The sequence below is a fragment of the Arctopsyche grandis genome, chromosome 9, assembly GCF_051622035.1.
Source record: "Arctopsyche grandis isolate Sample6627 chromosome 9, ASM5162203v2, whole genome shotgun sequence".
Taxonomy (NCBI): Eukaryota; Metazoa; Arthropoda; class Insecta; order Trichoptera; family Hydropsychidae; genus Arctopsyche; species Arctopsyche grandis.
The window spans coordinates 3,343,860-3,363,315 of NC_135363.1; the positions used below are offsets into that span (position 1 = coordinate 3,343,860).

The 19,456-nt window shown below is 36.0% G+C and overlaps 4 protein-coding genes and 1 pseudogene across 6 annotated transcripts; 4 read left to right on the plus strand and 1 right to left on the minus strand.

Annotated features, from left to right (window-relative positions):
• Window positions 1–97: 97 nt before the first annotated feature.
• LOC143917080 (E3 SUMO-protein ligase ZBED1-like) lies at window positions 98–3,121 on the minus strand. The gene is made up of 2 exons (XM_077438475.1): window positions 2,685–3,121; window positions 98–2,587 (listed from the first exon to the last, which is right to left on the minus strand). Exon 2 carries the CDS (start codon window positions 1,162–1,164, stop codon window positions 277–279), a length of 888 nt encoding a protein of 295 aa, XP_077294601.1. The 5' UTR covers window positions 1,165–2,587; window positions 2,685–3,121; the 3' UTR covers window positions 98–276.
• LOC143917059 (uncharacterized) lies at window positions 2,819–5,563 on the plus strand. Its single transcript, XM_077438450.1, has 2 exons — window positions 2,819–3,137; window positions 3,211–5,563. The coding sequence occupies exons 1-2, from the start codon at window positions 3,024–3,026 to the stop codon at window positions 4,975–4,977; spliced, it is 1,881 nt and encodes a 626-aa protein (XP_077294576.1). The 5' UTR covers window positions 2,819–3,023; the 3' UTR covers window positions 4,978–5,563.
• A 2,266-nt stretch (window positions 5,564–7,829) lies between these two features.
• Window positions 7,830–13,649, plus strand: Serinc (serine incorporator TMS1). Of its 2 annotated transcripts, XM_077439029.1 has the most exons (12): window positions 7,830–8,026; window positions 8,104–8,268; window positions 8,427–8,515; window positions 8,591–8,686; window positions 8,811–8,986; window positions 9,887–9,996; window positions 10,071–10,251; window positions 10,333–10,397; window positions 10,483–10,615; window positions 10,905–10,940; window positions 12,438–12,597; window positions 12,672–13,568. In XM_077439029.1, exons 1-12 carry the CDS (start codon window positions 7,991–7,993, stop codon window positions 12,808–12,810), a joined length of 1,386 nt encoding a protein of 461 aa, XP_077295155.1. In that variant the 5' UTR covers window positions 7,830–7,990; the 3' UTR covers window positions 12,811–13,568. The 2 variants fall into 2 exon arrangements, with proteins under 2 accessions (XP_077295155.1, XP_077295154.1); XM_077439028.1 differs by lacking the exon at window positions 10,905–10,940 and having other exon boundaries at window positions 12,672–13,649.
• Window positions 13,650–14,958: 1,309 nt separating this feature from the next.
• Window positions 14,959–17,202, plus strand: LOC143916781 (serine/threonine-protein phosphatase PP1-beta catalytic subunit pseudogene; annotated as a pseudogene). Its single transcript, XR_013261007.1, has one exon. The product of XR_013261007.1 is annotated as a serine/threonine-protein phosphatase PP1-beta catalytic subunit pseudogene (transcript).
• A 995-nt stretch (window positions 17,203–18,197) lies between these two features.
• On the plus strand, window positions 18,198–19,350 carry LOC143916866 (COMM domain-containing protein 2). Its single transcript, XM_077438124.1, has 4 exons — window positions 18,198–18,345; window positions 18,450–18,527; window positions 18,605–18,687; window positions 18,754–19,350. The coding sequence occupies exons 1-4, from the start codon at window positions 18,216–18,218 to the stop codon at window positions 19,192–19,194; spliced, it is 732 nt and encodes a 243-aa protein (XP_077294250.1). The 5' UTR covers window positions 18,198–18,215; the 3' UTR covers window positions 19,195–19,350.
• The last annotated feature ends 106 nt before the right edge of the window (window positions 19,351–19,456 follow it).

A 19,456-nucleotide genomic window follows, 5' to 3' on the forward strand; every position in this document is an offset into this window, starting at 1 on the left:
CCCAGCTCGAATCAGTGAAAGGCAGATCGTTCGCTCGTTCGTTCGCTCGTTTTGGCTCGATGAAAGAATAACACATGACGCAAAAAAGAAAACAAAAATAATCAAATTTTTTTTATTTTTTTAGAAATAATCAACAATTATATAACTATTAGGTACTGGTTAGTTCTTATAAAAAATATCACTTACACTTATAAAGTTGTTACCTAACAATTAAACATAATGACTTGTTTGAGTGAGATCGTATGTATAAAAAAAAAATAAAATGGAAAAAAAATATTACATATTACTGTGTAAAAATATCAATTTGGACACTTTATTCGATGACAATAGTGTTCTACGTTCATTAAGGACTTGACCCGTCGCTGAAAAAACGCGTTCGCAGGGCACAGATGTTGCTACGACACAAAATCTTTTCAAAACATACGCGTAAACGTGAGGGTATATCAAACGACGTTCATGCCACCATTGAAGCGGATCTTCTTTACGATTTAGATACTCTTCATTTAGGTATTTATCTAATTCGCGAATGCCAGCAGCAAGCTGGTTATCTGGCCTAGTAATTTTTTGTATTTCTTGGTCGTATTCATCCCATATGCAGCTATTTTTATTACTAGGTATAGATGTTGATGCGTCGCTGGAAGTAGGAACAGCCTCTGGAGTATCCCCTTGAACTAATTGTACTTGGCCGATTTTATTTCTAAGGGCTTGTACTACCATTTCACAGGCTCTTTGATTTTTGAATCCCCTCGTCTTAAATCGAGGATCCAAAATCGTACACTCTGCGTATAACATATTCTTCTCTATATCTTTGAAACGATCTTCCATGCCTTTCTTTAGCAGAGACTGCACATCAACTATTTTTGTATTGTAAGAAACATGTTTTTGTAAAAAAAATTTTAGTAAATTACACAAAATTATTATTTTAGATAAAGTGACGTTTTTCTCGGCACTTATTTCTACGGTAATCTCGTAGAATGGACTGAGTAACGGTAAAACTTCCTCTATGACTTCCCAGTCCCCTTCATTTAAAGTTAAATCAGGACGTAGAAGTGCAACGGTAGCAATCACTGCATCCTTTACCTGTACTATTCGCTTGAGCATGTCAAAAGTGGAATTCCAGCGGGTTTGTACATCCTGCTTGAGCTTAAGAACAGGCAAATTCATTTGCTGCTGCGTAGCAGCCAATTTATGTTTTCCTTGTGTGCTACGATTAAAAAACTCGACAATATTTTTAACTCTTCCCAAAACGTCACATATCTTTTTCGTAGCTTATTGTACAACAAGATTTAGAGAGTGAGCGAAACATGAGATGGACCGCCAATCACCAAGTCTAACAGCAGATAAGATATTTGCTGCATTATCGCTAACAATGGCGGCAACTTTGTGTGAAATGTTCCACTCTGCCATAACAACTTTCATAAAGTCGCACAAGTTTTGACTAGTATGTCGCTCTTTATAATTGATACAACCAAGTAATACTGAGTGAAGTTTAGTCTCTTCATTTATAAAATGAGCTACAATAGCTATATAGCTGTCGTTATTTCTAGACGTCCAACCATCAGTACTAAGAGACAACGCTGGTGCTGCTTGTACCTTTATTTTTGCTTCAGCCATGACGTCATTGTGAATTCTTGACATTAAATTTTCCGATAACGTTTTTCTTGATGGTAGTTTATAGCCTGGGCATTGAAAAACTAATTCAATAAGTTTACGAAATTCTGTTTCTTCTACGATTCTTAAGGCGTGATGCCCTTTAGCTACCATCTTGACAAGTAGTTTATCAATTTGCTCAATCTTTCGAACTGGCGGTGGTCTACGAATGTATTGGGTCATCGATTGTTGGGAGTCTACTATATTTGATGATGCTGAAATTATATTCTCCGATTCACATGTGCTTTGACTTGATTGAAGTGAGTTTAAACTAGGTAATATCGGTGTTTGTCTTTCAGCAGTTAATGGGATCAAAAGGTGTTTTGTTTTCATATGTCGGGTTAAATTACCATTCGATCCGCCCGCAATACTTATTATTGTTGAACAATGGTTACATTTCGCTTTTTTATTCTCAATGTTGTAAGACAGGGAAGGTATGTTGACCGTATCCCGGTCTAACGAAACACGTGTTGTGTAGTTTGAAAGAGGATCGTTTATTTGCGTCCAATTGGTACAATGGTTATTGTATGTACGAAGAGGTTTCTTCGGAGATGTGATCTAGTTGAACTCTAGAGGCTCACTCTGCCGGTGGAGGTTGCTGCGTTGCTTTATAAACGTTTTGGGTTGAAGTGTGTCGTGTGCACATCTTTTGTTCTTGGTACTCGCGAGCGTGGTTTTATGGGTTCATACGCCTGGACGTAGTTCGTGGTTTTTATGGGTTCAGTGAGTTCTTCCTTTGTTTCCAAGACACGTGTATAGAAACACGTGTCGACCTTTTGACGAGGCGAGCGTGTGCCATGCGTTAATGACTTTCCTAGATATGTGTCGCAGTGACCTGATGAGATCATTTCAGTTGTACTACATGCCTACAATGTCTTCTGTAAAATGAGTCCACAAGGGGCTATGTTTTCTTTTTGATGACATCGTAACAAATAGCCTATAACAAAACACATTAACCCTATACGTAAACTATTTTAAAGAAATGAATTAATTGTTAATAGTAATTGTTATTATACATTAGAAGCATAAGCTACCTGATAACGACAGAGTCTTATTATTTTAAAATTTATTTAACGTTCGGTTAACGTCACTCTCGTTCATTCGGTCACACACTAATGAAATTCTTGTGTAGTTCGCGAACGAACTAGATCGTAAGAGTGAACAAGACGCGCATGTGCAGTGAGCGAGCGGCAGTCCTGGTAGTGTAGTGCCGTCCCACTCTCGCTCATTCGGTCACGAACTAGTGAACTAAGGAACGAGGAGTGAGGGACTAGTTCGACTAGTTCGACTAGTTCGACTAGTTCACCTGTGGGAGCGCTCTTACGACCTAGTTCGTTCGCGAACTACACAATTGCCTATTAAATACGGGGACGATGGAGTGCAGGCTTTGTCTCGGATCAGCTCCGGCCGAGTCTTCCGTCTCCATCTTCGGCGATCCTCATCCAGAGCGTCTGGAGCAATACATTCGGACCTGCTGTCAAATTTATGTCAGTTACTGGTTTATAGGTTACAATTATTGTGCACCCAATTGGTTAACTCTTCTACTTCTTTCATCTGCAGGTTAAAAGAGGCGACGGGTTGCCGAACACGGTGTGTCTTTCGTGTAAGACCAATTTGGAATTGTTAATCAGCTTTCGAAAGGCTTGTTTTCGAAGCAACGAAACATCAAAAGTGAGGTTGGACGATTGCTTGAATATCAAGACTGAAGAAGTTTTGTTGGAAGATTTAATATGGGACGATGAGCCTTCATTACCGACAATTCAACAAAAAAATTGTGAAATTAGTACAAAACTTGTTTCACATACTAGAGAAAAACCGTTCGAATGTGAAATTTGTTTAAAATCATTTTCTCAAAAAACTAAACTCGAGTCACATAAAAAATTGCATACTGGGTTAAAACCATACAAATGTGACGTTTGTTTAAAAACATTTACTCGAAAATCTAGCCTTAAATCACATGAAAAATTGCATACTGGGATAAAACCACACAAATGTGAAATTTGTTTTAAATCATTTTTTCGTAAATATGCCCTTGAGTCCCATAAAAATTTCCATACTGGGACAAATCCATACAAATGTGAAATTTGTTTAAAATCATTTTCTCAAAAAACTAAATTCGAGTCACATAAAAAATGGCATACAAGGTTAAAACCATACAAATGTGACATTTGTTTTAAATCATTTACTCGAAAATCTAGCCTTAAATCACATGAAAAATTACATACTGGGATAAAACCGCACAAATGTGAAATTTGTTTTAAATCATTTTTTCGTAAATATGCCCTTGAGTCCCATAAAAATTTCCATACTGGGATAAATCCATACAAATGTGAAATTTGTTTAAAATCATTTTTTCACAAATCTAGCCTCAAGTTTCATAAAAAAACGCATACTGGGATAAAACCATACAACTGTGAAATTTGTTTAAAATCATTTACTCTAAAATCTAGCCTCATGTCACATGAAAAATTACATTCTGGGATACAACCATATAAATGTGAAATTTGTTCAAAATCATTTACTCGAAAATATTATCTTGTGTTACATTTAAGGTCTCACACGGGGGAAAAGCCTTACAATTGTGACGTTTGTTTAAAATCATTTATTCGAAAATATAGACTTGTGATACATTTAAGATCTCACACAGGGGAAAAGCCTTACAAGTGTGAAATGTGTTCAAAGTCATTTTCTCAAAAATCTGGCCTTAAATCACATGAAATATTGCATACTGGGAAAAAACCACACAAATGTGAAATTTGTTTAAAAACATTTTCTCATAAATATAGCCTTGAGTCACATAAAATATCGCATACTGGGGTAAAACCATATAAATGTAAAATTTGTTTAAAATCATTTACTCTAAAATCCAGCTTCGGGTTACATAAAAAATCGCATACTGGGATAAAACCACACAAATGTGAAATTTGTTTAAAATCATTTACTCAAAAATTTAGCCTTAAATTACATGAAAAATTGCATTCTGGGATACAACCATACAAATGTGAAATTTGTTTAAAATCATTTATTCGAAAAGATAGACTTTTGTTACATTTAAGGTTTCACACAGGGGAAAAGCCTTACAAGTGTGAAATTTGTTTAAAATCTTTTACTTACAATTCTAGTCTCAGGTTTCATAACAAAACGCATACTGGGATAAAACCACACAAATGTGGAATTTGTTTAAAATCATTTACTCTAAAATCTAGCCTCCTGTCACATGAAAAATCGCATACTGGGATACAACTATACAAATGTGACATTTGTTTAAAATCATTTATTCGAAAAGATAAACTGGTAATACATTTAAGATCTCACACAGGGGAATAGCCTTACAAGTGTGAAATTTGTTTAAAATCATTTTCTCAAAAATATAGTCTCGTGTTACATAAAAAATCGCATACTGGTATAAAACCATACTAATGTGACATTTGTTAAAAAGCATTCATCGAAAAATGTGACGTGAAATATATCCTAAGATGAAATAATAACATCATACATATATGTATGTATAAAAAGATTGTTTGTTATATAAATACTGTTTATATTCTAAAGTTTTGACCGCAATCGTGCAATGATGTTTTTAGCGCCCCTCTCACATGGGATATTTGTTTTAAATAAATTCTCTTACAAGTCTAACTTTGAATTGCACAAAGATATCACAGAAATGTGAAATTTGTTTACCATCAGTTTACTATATGTAAGTGTTTTCACTTACATATAGTAAACTGCCAGATGAAATTAGAAATATACTTGCAATAGTGATACATTTCTGGTACCTGTAAGGCAACACCTTTGTATGAATTTGTAAATGGTTATTTTTATTTCTTGTGTACATACATGTGCATATGTGTATGTATATTATTATTTGTAGGATTTAATATGTTTAAATAGTTATTAAACTACATACATACATACTTATGTCTTTATTCTATTTATTGATGAATAACACCGTTCTGGCTGAATTGATTGCAAAAATAAGTTTTAAAAATATTAATAAATCATTAATACTATGCATTTCTTTCCTCGAGTAAAACACTTCTAATTCAGTTTGAAGTTTTTATTTATCTAGCATTGGATAATGTTTTAACGGTTAGTAGTTAGTTAGTAGATCTTCCATTGGCATTTTCTTTCAATAATTTTCAAAATTTTATTTATCAAATAATTTTACAGCTTTAATTGATTAGAAAAAGTATATACTATATATTATAAAGTATATACTTTTATATCCTTAATAATAACATCGCACATATTTTTGGCTTCTATAATATATATGTGGGATAATATATATTATCTAGATTTACTAGATTGCATTTGGCTATAAATAATTTCTACATGCGGCATTAACTTGTGAAAAAGTTATGACTAAAATAAAAAATTGTACTCACCAAATTGGTAGAATCTATTATTGTTTTATCAGTATTTTCAGAAGAATATTTAAGTTCTTGAAAACATTGGCTCAGCTTCTCTTGATTTTGATACTATCTTAAATACTTAAAGTGACGTGTAGAAACGTAGAAATCTCAAAACTCCTATATGGAAAATATAAGATAAGCTATTGAGGATAATGTTTATAATTTCATCATCTCTTACTCGTCCCTGTAACACAAAATAATGCACAAATGATTTTATTTCAGAAAAGCTTGACATCCATATGAATTGTCATCGTCATTTGAATGCTTACAATCTACTACTAGTTTTATATGTACATATGATTTTGGTAATTTATTTTTTAATTCATATGCTATATTTAAAAAAGAAAAGAACTGTATCATAATGCAATTTTATAGAAATAATAACTAAAGTATGTTTCGAAATCTAACTTCACCGAAATAAATCCCAATTTATGATTGATCGTGTAAATATATGACTCGGAATTTCCAAACATTGGCTATTTTTTTTTGAATGCTTTACCATTTATCGTCCACCTTGGTTTTTCGGTTTTACCGGTCACAGGACAACCGGTCGCTCTAGATCGGTCACACGTGATCACTCGTCACACTAAAACTGGTCACACAATCTCTGGCAACGTCCCATTTGACTATTCCAGAAGAAAGAATTCATCGCTCTGAAGCTGAGAAACGAGCTTCTTTGTACACCGAATTACTATTGTAACAGGTGAACATAAATAAAGGATCCTCTTACTAACAAAAAAGTGTTTTCATAGACCTTCCCTCGGTACATTTACCGCGGTGAATTAAGATTATTAAACACTGTGATTTGCCCTTGCGAACTGTCAAAGTGAATTGAACGCAAAAGCGATTGCTAACCTTCTCGGCGAGGCTAGAGAGCGTCAGACAGAGAAGTGCCCTAAGGGCGGTTTCAGGCTAGCGTTTTATACGCGCGTATAATCTCGTTTAAGTGCGTGTAGGCGCGTATAGGCGCGTCGTTTTCCATACGCGCAACTCGTACGAGCGTAGACGCGCTTATAAGCTCGTATTATCCATGTTGAAACTAAATCACCACTACCGGTTGGAGCGAACACGCTGGAATAAGCCCGTGTACGCGAGTCCGGTTTTTTGAAGCGGGAAATGTAGCGCGCGTGTAAGCGCGTATGCCGAAACGACGATATACGGGTAGAAGAATACGCTAGTCTGAAACCTACCTAAGGCATCAAAAGTGTCGACAGTTGCGGTGTGGCTGTGGCCACACTCCGTTCGTGAAAAAAAGTCTGTTAATTAAAAGCTGGCGCGTAGACACGATGTTCTGACTCTTTCTCGCGCGCGGACACGCGTGACAGAGACAACTATTATTACTAATTATAGTACTGTGAACGCGTTTGACACAGGGTATTTGTTCAAAAAGGCACTTCTATTGTATAACACTTCTCTGGCGTCAGATGAGCTGACAGATGCCCGCGAACTCCTCACGAAGACCACAAACAACAGCCCCGAGGGCCTTCGGCTCGAACATATGTCTAGTCGATAGTAATAAAAATTTCGTAAATAAAAAGTATTTGAGAATATTTTTGTTTATGTGACCAATTTTAAATTTTTGGGTGTGACTAGTTTTCTCGTGACCAGTTTTAGCGTGTGACCAGTTTTCTCGTGACCAGTTTTAGCGTGACGGATGATCACGAGTGACCTATCTAGAGCGACCAGTTGTCCTGTGACAGGTTCACATTTGACAAATACATATTTTTGTTTAAGTCAGCATTTGCTTTACTAGGACCAAAACGGATTAATGTCAGTGGCCTTCGCACTGCAGGCTTTGTCATACGCAGTTGACTCATTTCGTCGAATTGTAGCTGGTTTCCGGCTAAACATTGACGTATCAACAGCCCCGCTAGTGATAAAGATCCACCGAACCTTCGGCCACATCGTCCCAGCAGCCCACCATCAAAATGGGTGCTGTCATGAGCTTGTGCTCAGCCGCACAGGTGAAGTATATTTTCGCACACATGACAGCTGTCATCCAATGGATCAAAATATAATTATTTGTTTTGCTTAATTTCAGCTGGCGTGCTGTTGCGGTGGTACAGCATGCTCGCTCTGCTGCTCCGCATGTCCATCTTGCGCCAACTCCACCTCGTCCAGACTCATGTACACCATCATGCTACTCGTATCGACCGTGGCCGCTTGTATTTTCATGTCGCCTGGATTGCAAGATCTACTACACAAAGTATATATTTTTTTTATTTTTTATTGTTCATTATATATATATATATATATATATATATATATATATATATATATATATATATATATATATATATATATATATATATATATATTTAAATGAGGAATTCCATTATTTATAATTTATTGAAAATTTTTCAGGTGCCGTTTTGTACCAATTCTAGTAGCTATGTACCGAATGCTGTTACCTTTGATTGCCTCTCTGCTGTTGGATATTTGGCTGTTTACAGGTATTTTTAATATTAAATTTTTTATTTAATTCATATTATGTAGACGAATTTTAAAGATGTAATTATTGATTTCAGAATTTACTTCATACTGTTCATATTCTTTGCGTTCATGGCCCTTATAACCGTTGGAGTAAAATCTTCTAGAGATCCGCGTGCCGGAATTCAAAATGGGTGTGTACATATCTAATATATAATTTGGAAAGAGACTTTGTATGTATGTATATATAATATTATAACTATACAAATGCACAAGTAATGTTCGTTTTTATACTTTTATTTCATAAAAAAATTTCAGATTCTGGGCACTGAAATATTTAATCGTGATTGGTGGTATCATCGGTGCCTTCTTCATTCCGGAGGGGCAATTCGGAATAGCTTGGATGTACTTTGGCCTCGTAGGAGGCTTTTTGTTTATAATCATTCAGCTTATTCTGATTGTTGATTTTGCACACTTTACGAGAAAATCATTTGGTAAATTGCAAGTCATTGGTAATAAAATATACAACTAACCATAGATGTAGAATAACCTAGATATGCCATTATATGCAAATTTCGTTGGAGATCTTGTCGCCACTATTTGAGGGGTTCGGGGGGTTGAACTAGCGGGGAAGTGGTGAAAAAAAGGAAGGAACGCAAAAAACGCAGTGGTCAGCAACCAGTTTATGTACATGTGTACATGCACTGAAGTTTTATTTTATTTATAACTTTATTTTATTGGACACTCCGCGTGACAGTAAACCAAACTAATAAAGCCATATTAAGAAAAAAAATATTTAGCTATACACACTATATTAAACTATAGGTGTATGTTACTATAATAAAACCATCATTAACTATTACAATATTTAAACATTAGTAACTTCCACAAGGATCAATTTTAAAGCTGACACTTTAATATTTAGTTCATTGTTTGTAGTTTTAAACTTAATATCGATTTCTGAATTTCCTTCAGTGCCAACAAGATATACGCGTGCATTTAGTGACACCTGTGGCAGAGGTTGTCGACCGCTGTTCCATCCGTGCATAGAACACTACATACATCTCGCCGATATTTCATTAATGTTAAAATACTACTATAATTGAAGACATTATATATTAATTCTTACATATGATATGTGACGCCATCCGCCTTTTTATGTTTTCTTAAGTAATTGTAACACAATTTCACTGAACACGTTGGCATTTTCGAAAAATGTCAATCGATCTTCATACTTAAAGCTAACTAGCTACTGAGAGAGAGTGTGCATGATCTGTACTTTTTTTTGTGTGTGCATGCACCAACAGGGTGATCGGCTTAGAGCGTAAGGGCGTATCTATGGTATTCTATATCTATGCAACTTACATATTTTATATTAAAGTTTCTCGTTTTAGATGCGGGCGAAGAAACTCGAGCCAAGTATTGTGGATTACTTTCGATAACGTTACTAGCCTATGCCTTATCAATCACCGGAATTGTGCTTTTATATGTTTATTATACCCGAGTAGGTTTTCTGCATTCGTAGTGTGCTATTATATTTACTTAAAAGGAATCTACATACATAATTTGTGTTTTTAGGCCGACGGTTGTGATTTGAATAAATTCTTCATATCTATTAATTTGATTTTCTGTGTCATTTTGAGCATCATATCCCAATTGCCTATTATTCAAGAGCACGATCCGAATAGTGGTCTTTTGCAGTCTTCGATGGTTTCGCTCTACATTGTTTTCTTGACTTGGTCGTCGCTCACCAATTCTGGTAAGTCTTCATTTGCAACCTTCGTACAATTCTAAATTTGATCATATAACATCTTATATTATTATCTATTTAATGTTTAAGGCCGTGAATGTAATGCTAACTTTTTGGGAGAAATTGCCAAAAACGATCTTGCAACTCAAAGTCAGGTAAACTATTTATCTGTTCATTAGTTTTTTTTTTTTTTTATATGTAACGGTGGATCTATTATATTTATCGTTTTTTCAATGACAGGTTGCCTTTGATAAAGAATCCATTATTGGTTTAATCATATGGATATGTTGTATGTTGTATTCCACTTTCAAATTGGCTTCTGATCGTTCTAAATTGATGCCGTCGACTCACCTTCTCGCCAAGGACAATGGAGGTAATTTTCATTGAATTTTGTACATACATATATTACTGAATCAAATTGTAACATAATATTGTTTTATTAGTTGTATTATTTTAATTTTTTTTCATTAAGAGCCAAGAATAAAAAATATTTAATTTACAACAGTATCAGATTTAAAGCAATTTGCACTGCATGCTTTTAAAATGTATACATTTTTGTATTATTTTCACTCTTCTTTTTGCACTAATAATTTGAAATATCATTTACTAACACTACTTTATTTCTGGGCAACCGTAACCATCAACCGGATTATTTAAAACAGCAAGGAACTCCATAAGTAATCTGGTTATTGAAGAAGGTATGACAAAAAACAAAATTATCATGGTAGTTGAATCATTCACCACTTTTGTTTGTATTAACACTCTGCAATGTGTATTTGTATATATATGTATGTGTAATTTATATACATGATTTTGTATTCCAAAAATATTAAATTTAAAAAGTGTGGCAGTTTTTTTTTGTGTAAATACATCTGTATACTGGCTCTTAATTATATTACAATTCATTTTGATTTTTTTTTCTTCTCTTTTGTTACAAAATTAACATTTTAATTTGTTTGTGTAATTTCATTTTTCCGTATTATATTTATTAATTTTCAAATAGAGTCGAAATATTGTCATTTTACCACCTTCAAGTACATATATTAATTAACTAATTAGAGATTTATAATTCTTATGTAATACAAAGCCTGATCCTAGTTAGAACCGTTCGTTAAATCTAACTGCAATTGTCAGCTATATGTATGTATGTATGTTATATGCATATGTTACAGTCCAAGTGTACATTCCGTTCATTCATGAACATACTAGTTCGCTCACACACGAACCAATCTGGCCAGTTATTGTAGTGTACACAAAAGAACAAAGAAGCAACGTACTAGTTTATTCATGCACACACTATTCGGCACAAGTTATCAATCGTTTGCCTTTGGTAGCAATATTTTTAATGTTAGCGGAAACGGGAGATATAGCAACGTTGTAATGCGGTTTCCGTAAGATTTCCCGTTTAAATACTTAACGTTTTAACATTTCAAATGCTTTGACAGCTAAAAGTTTCATGCGATACCTGGTGGATTTCTATTTGAAGATAGCTTTAAACTTGTGGGCATGGAAGATGTGTTGACCGTATCCCGGCCTATAAAAACACGGTTGTGTTTTGAAGAGGTTCTTTATTCATGTTCAATTTATACAAGAGTTTATTTTGTACACTGTACTCGAGGAGAACGAAGTGGTGCACGAGCTGCTTGTTGATTTCACTATGTGGGCTTATATATGGTAGTCCAATGGTGGCCGTGTGCAAATATCCTTGTCCGGAGGTAGCATGGTGCAGCTGCACTTAGGGGTCGTGTGCAAAGAATGTCGTTCGCGTTCCGATCGTTTCCCGTTTGCTTGCCTATGTGGAATGTTCTCAGCGGCTGCGTGTCGCCGTTCTGCTTGAATTGGTTTTATTACCTCTTGTTCTGCGGTGTCTTGTTTTGCAGTTGAAACGTGCGATTTCGTGCAGTTATAATGTATTCCTACAAACTAAAGCCAATAGTATGTGTATGCCTAACATTTCTTTAAAATAAAAAATGTAGTACCACATGTTTTCTAAACTGATAGCTCTAGGAGCAGGTCTACTTTAACTGCTATTCTACATATAACATACCAATAATCCAATTGAGTTTTAGACAATTTTTGCTTTAAATTGCATATCAATTAATTTTTGCTAATTATCCCATTTTTAGTTACTCAAAAATTTTTAATGCATTATATTTTGTAAAAATTAATATGTTTAATTTTTGTAAACTGTATAGATAGTGCAAGCGTTGAAGGAGGACAACGAGGTCAGGGTGAATCTGGGAACAAAGTCTGGGACAACGAAGAAGATACTGTCGCCTATTCTTGGTCATTCTTCCACTCTGCTTTTGCCCTTTCAGCTCTGTATGTCATGATGACTCTGACAAACTGGTACAAGTAAGTAAACTCATTTTTTAATACACATACATATATAAATATATATATACATCAATGTTTTACATTATTTTTAGACCCAATTCTACTCTTCAGACTTTGAATGCAAACGTTGCTTCGATGTGGATTAAAATAATATCTTCCTGGATTTGTGTAGCACTCTACATTTGGACATTGGTTGCTCGTCCTCTATTCCCCGACCGCGACTTTGATTAATGCTTTTATTTTTCCGAGTTCAAATTTACATATTACTCTTACATATATATTATAATGTGATAAATGTTACGTACTTTAGATTTTATGTTCATTTTGGAATTTTTACTATGTATGTAGTTGCGGCTTTTGGTCGTCGTGTAACTTACTTAAGTAGATGCAGATCAAATTTACAATTCCATTTATTGTGTATGCTTGTCGTGCGCTAATATTCTCAAATATGTAAGCATGCTTATATTGTTCTATGTAGTAACTTTCTCTTACTAGATATTTAATGTATTCTGAGATCTCAAAATAAAGTTTTTAGTAGAATTCGTTTAGCGAGTGGAGAAAATTGAGACAGTGTTGGTAACTACCGGGTGACTGCAAGGTATGCGTTACGCAACTATATATATTGATTTTTTTAAGTTTTCTTGAAAATGAAACAAAAGTAACTTTTTATTTTCTGGATTTATTGCATTTTATAAATACCACGTATAAAAAAAACAAATGCAAAATTTAATATCTTTCTATGCTTCATAATATCTTTTTTGGAATTTGAAGTCGGCACTGGGTCACAAATCTTACTGTGATAAGATGCATTACCTATTATCTAATCATAATAATATATATATAAAAACGGACGCCATGTGTGTATGTATGTATGTGGGTATATGCCAGACCGTGGACACAGCCAATCAGAGTCAAGTGGTCTAATGGTGCGTACGCACCAAGCCAACGAACGGCCCACAGGCCAACTTTTAAAACCAGTAGCGTACAAAATATCGAAATAAAAATTAAAACTATTATTATTATATTAAAATTAAATTCAAGTATCAAAATAAAATTATAATCATTATATTAAAATTAAAATTAAATATTGAAAGTTAAAACAGAACATGCACAATTTAAATAAATTTTCGAGATTGACCTAAAATGAGATCATCAACAATCACATACAGGTAATCCTCGACTTTTGTTTGTCGAAGATGTTTTGACTTACGAAGATATGCACTAAGATCGAAAAAAAAATCAAAGAATTATTATTTTTACTTCCCCGTAATGCGCAGTTACTGAGAATATATCATGTATTAGTATGGGTGATCCAACGATTTTTGCTAACCCGGGGTGTTGTCGGTCACATCAAACGGATTTTTTTATTCTTCAATTGTTTCTCTCGTCGAAATAAATCAAGTAATTAAATCATTTCAGTGGTAAAATTTATCGGATAATGTGATTATTAATTTTATTTCGACGAAAGAAAAAAAACCCTTTGACGAATCACCGACATCCGACACCGCGTTTTTTTATGAATTGTTTTTTTTTTTATCGATCATCCACGTGGAAATACAGTAACATCTCGTGACGACTTTAACAATATTTTTTTTCGCTCGAAAGCAGAGAAATTATAATATTTCTCTGGTTTTAAATGCGTACCGTCGTAATTCAAAACATCAACGATGATCTAATTTTAGCTCAATCTCGCTCTTTAGCTTGATTTTGATATTTAATTTCAATTTTAAAATTTAATTTTTATTTCGATATTTTGTACGCTACTGCTGGTTAAAAAGTTGGCCCAAAATCGTCGTTGGTTTAGTCCGTAAGCACCATAAGAGACGCGGGAAAGAGGGGGGGGGGGGGTGGAGCGACGGGTTGGATTGGTGAGCGTGTAATGCGCGCACTTTTATTATTACGATTATATTACGTGCGCGCGCGCCTATAAGTTACCTTATATAAGTTATTTATATATAATATATAACTTTATTTTAATTCGTGTATCAATTCTTTTCCGAAATAAACGGGCACAACACTAGTTTCATATAATTGTTGAAGTTTCATAACCACACTGTCACTGTCAACCCACGCCTCTACAAAGGAACAAAAATGAGGAGGATTGACATGGCAGCCGGAGCCAGACTAACAATTTCTGTACACACGAGCACGTACACTGTCTCAATTTTCTCCACTCGCTGAACGAACTCTACAATAGTATATAAGCCGTTGCGATTTTCTCGATGTGAAGTCATCAATTTCATCCAATGTCCAAATAGGATTGCTACATTGATACTCAATTTTGTGACACGGATGTCGGTAGATGTGTGTAGTGAAAATGTTATTTGTTAAGATTTGATCAAGTCAATTTGTGTGTAATAAATAATATTGTATAACTTATTGTATGTTTATTCAAAATAAATTCTTTTGTTCATAAAATGTTTTTATTGTCATGCCAACCGTCGCGCGTCGTCTCACAATCGGCTTTGCAACCCATCTTTCGCCCCCTTAGGGCTGCGCCCCCGCCATGTCGGATGAAGTGGATGTAGACGCGCTGATCCTGCGTCTGCTCGGATGTCGCCCCGGAAAAACCGTCTCCATGACGGAAACGGAAGTGAGAGCCCTTTGCGCCTGTTCTCGCGAAATTTTTTTAAAGCAGCCTACTCTCCTCGAGCTGGGGACTCCACTCAACATCTGCGGCGACATCCACGGTCAGTACTCGGACCTGCTCCGACTCTTCGAAATTGGCGGCTTCCCTCCCGAAACCAACTACCTCTTCCTCGGCGACTACGTTGACAGGGGGACGAGATCCCTAGAAACCATATGCCTCCTCTTAGCATACAAAATCAAATACCCGGAGAACTTCTTCCTCCTCCGCGGTAACCACGAATCGGCCAACATCAATCGCATCTACGGCTTCTACGACGAGTGCAAACGCCGCTTCAGCGTCAGGCTCTGGAAGATCTTCAACGACTGCTTCAACTGCTTGCCGGTAGCGGCCATCGTCGAGGAGAAGATCTTCTGCTGTCACGGTGGCCTCTCCCCCGACTTGCAAAACATGGGACAGATCCAACGCATCAAGAGACCCACCGAAGTCCCTGAGTTTGGCCTCCTCTGTGACCTCCTCTGGTCGGACCCTGATAAAGATATAAAAGGCTGGGGCGAGAACGAACGCGGGGTCTCCTACACGTTCGGCCCCGACATAGTCAGTAAATTCCTAGATAGGCACGATTTCGATTTGATATGCCGGGCTCATCAGGTCGTCGAAGACGGCTATGAGTTCTTTGCTAAACACCAACTGGTCACTTTGTTCTCTGCTCCGAACTATTGCGGGAATTCCGACAACGTCGGTGGGATGATGTACGTGGACGAGTCGCTCATTTGCTCGTTTCGGATCTTGAAACCGTCCGAGAAGAAGGCCAAGCTTACGTGCTGCAAGGTCTATGGCAATATATCAAAGATTGCAGACGCCAACCCCAAGAAGAAATAGTTTTAATGCTTCCGTTCGGGGGGATGATGGATTTCACCTTCGCAAAGCGGGACCAAATTGTGACGCGTTTAAAATTTTTGTATATTTTTTTTCCCTTGTAATATACTTACTGTAAATAATAAATTTGTTGTAGAAATCTCGATCGAATTGAAATTGATTGAATGTATATTGTACAATCTTTTATTAGTTTAATTTTTTACAAGTTTCGTTAGATGTTTCTTATTAGTTTAACCAGCAGTATGGCTCTGTAGTTGCGTTTATATTTGGCACCGAGAGGTTACCGGGTTCGATCCCGTACTAATATTTAATACTGCTGGTCAGATTTGGGTATTTGTGACTCCAAGTCGATCGTTTCTTATCAAAGTTTGGTAATTTATCTGATTTCATTGTTGAAACGATTCCTCCATCAAATTGGCAAAAATCATCCTACCCGCTATATCACAAATATCTGATTTGATTTATGTACAAGTTTAAATCCATAGATGTCTCTGGATTAATTAATTGCTAATTTCGTGTTCTTCAGGCTCTCGAAATACAGCGATTTATGTAATAAAAAAATGCGGTAATGTTTGTAATTAATTGTCTAGGAAGGCGCATTGGAGTTTATCTGCTAGGCTTTCCTGGTACATACATATATATATGTAAAAACAAAATAAAATGGGCGTTGGCACCAAAAAATTTGTGAGCTGATTTTAAAACTTTTAAAAATTTGAGATATGTGTAGTTTTGTTCGGTGATTATTCCGCACAAAGCCATCTCGCACACATCACTAACATCCCGATCACCTAAAAACATCTGGCACCCAAAAATTCCATACATTACACACACGAACTAACATAAGTACTAACGAGAACTCGAGTGCTAGATATTTTGTATTCGCGATTTTCGTGACAATGATTGTCTTGTGCGTGATCACAATGTGCGAAACAATCCATTTGCATGTATCCAAACCCGATTTGATTTCTGGCAAAGGAGACGCTATCTCACAACGCACATAGTAAAAGAGTGAGATTCAACACTAGCGTCCGCCAATCACTATGGCAATCAACAATCAATCCGCCATTCACAATCGGCTTCGGTTTACTGTGTATTTTACAGTAAACGGATTTTGGTACGCGCGTCGTTCGTTTGAGAATGGGGTCGTGTGCCACGCGTAAACGGTTTGCCTGATGATATCACTGTTGGGTTTCGTTCGTTTTACGATCCAGCGATGAATCACTCTATGGGGGATGAACGAATGAGACGACTGGCATGTTGATGCACGTGTTTTATTTATGACAGCTGAAGGCAGAGTAAGTAGCGGCTCTCCGAACCCAGCCGAGTTGGTCCCCACTCGCAGGAAGGCAACCAAACTCGACCATGTCGTATAAGCGAGCCGCCACAACTCTTTCTTCTGGAATGGTCGATGGGGACGTTGCCCTTGAGTTATGCATGTTTGTACAGGATCGATGATGAGATCACTGGTTTTGATTCGAAATAGCACAAGTCGTGCTATATTCCTACAGGATTATTCCGCAAAAAGCGATCTCGCGCAAGCATAGAAGTAGAATGCATGGAATCGTTCTCAGCCTCTAAAAATGTTGCTACAAAAACTCTGCGCGGCAGTTTGTTTATTGTTTGCTAAACTTCGTCTCTCTTCGATGGCTCGCTTTTAGACGGCACTTTTGTTAACAATGACCATTCTATGCATTCTACTTCTATGCGCGCAAGTCACTAAAATCTTGATCACGGAACATCTGGTACTCTGGTTCTCGTTAGTACAGTATTTCGCGTGGATTGATGGAGTTTTTGGGTGCCAGATGTTCCGCGATCGAGATTTTAGTGATGTGCGCGAGATTTCTTTTTGCGGAATAATTACCGAGGTAAACGGACTACTAGTCATATGTGAACGGTTCACAGGACAACCGGTCGCTCAAGATCGGTGATCGTGATCACCCGTCACACCCTAAAATCGATCAATCAGTTTTCTCGTGACCGATTTTAGTGTGTGACCAGTTTTAGTGTGACGGGTGATCACGTGTGACCGATCTAGAGCGACCGGTTCACATTTGACTAGTAATCACCGAACCGTATTTTACAAACAATTTTTGATAGTGGTATTATTGCAAGTGACATTTTGAAGTCTGGCAACATTTCCATTGATGTTTGACACTGACAGAAGTTTGCTATGGATCCTGCTGAAGCCGGTCAGAGTAACGATGAGGAACAAGATGAAGAGGAAGAACCTCAAGATGTACTCAAATTCGACGGTGACTTAATAAAGCACGTCAACATGTTGCTCGAAGCACCAGAACAAGGTTTTATTTTACTTACATCAATAATTTCAATTTCATTTAATAATTTCAATGATTTATCAACCCATTGAAATTATAAAATAATACGAATGTTATATATTTTTTAGTTTTTAAAGACTTTTGTCGACTCGCTTTGGATTATTTGCACAATGGACCGAACGAAAAACGATATAATATAGCAGCAGGTAAATATATGTACATACATATATAAGGATATAAAACTTATACACTTGCTCATTATTTAAATTTCAATTTATTTTAGATAAATTGAATACTCCATTAGTTAATATAAGCAATGCCGTTCACGGATTAGTGTACATCCTCATCAACGCGTGCAAATATAATGTAGGTATGTTTATTAAATATTGTATAAATGTTTATAGATATAATAAAATACTATTTTCGATATAGCTCAAAGAAGAAGAATTTTCAACTACGTTGAATGAGATCGGTTTCTCCGATGAAAATGTAAAGGTGCTCGTCAAATTCCTAGTAGCGAAGAGAGACAATTTGAAACGTGCCATGTCCAGATTCGGCGTCGACCAACCCTTGTTTCACAACTTGGAATGGCGTGCCGAAGCTCAGGTATCCTCGAGGTCTCTTCCCGATCACGTGATTCCCTCTGTAACGTTAGACTTCGCCTTATCCAACTACGAGCCGGTACAGAAGAAGATGAAATTAGACGACGATGAGAGCAGCGAAGACGACGGCGCTAAGAAAGTGATAACGCACCGGGTGCTGCAATGCGACATTCCAAACTTGGTCAACATGATAGGATGCTTGGAGACGGCTCTTCGCGAGACGAAATACTACCATGCGAAGAAAACCAAAACAGCCATGGCTAAGAAATAATTTTATTTGATATAGATATCTATATATGTATCACAAAGTGGGTCAAAGTTCACAATATATATGTATGTATACACAAGTGGATGAAAACTACACAGTATTTTTGTTAAAAATATGTATTTTTTATAAAATATAATAATATAATAAATCATAAAGTATAACATAATCTATTTAATTTTAATCATATGTTCCATTTATCTTCCGAATTAATTTTTCCATACACAGTTACGTTTATCATATTATATATGTATTTGGTACGTTTTGC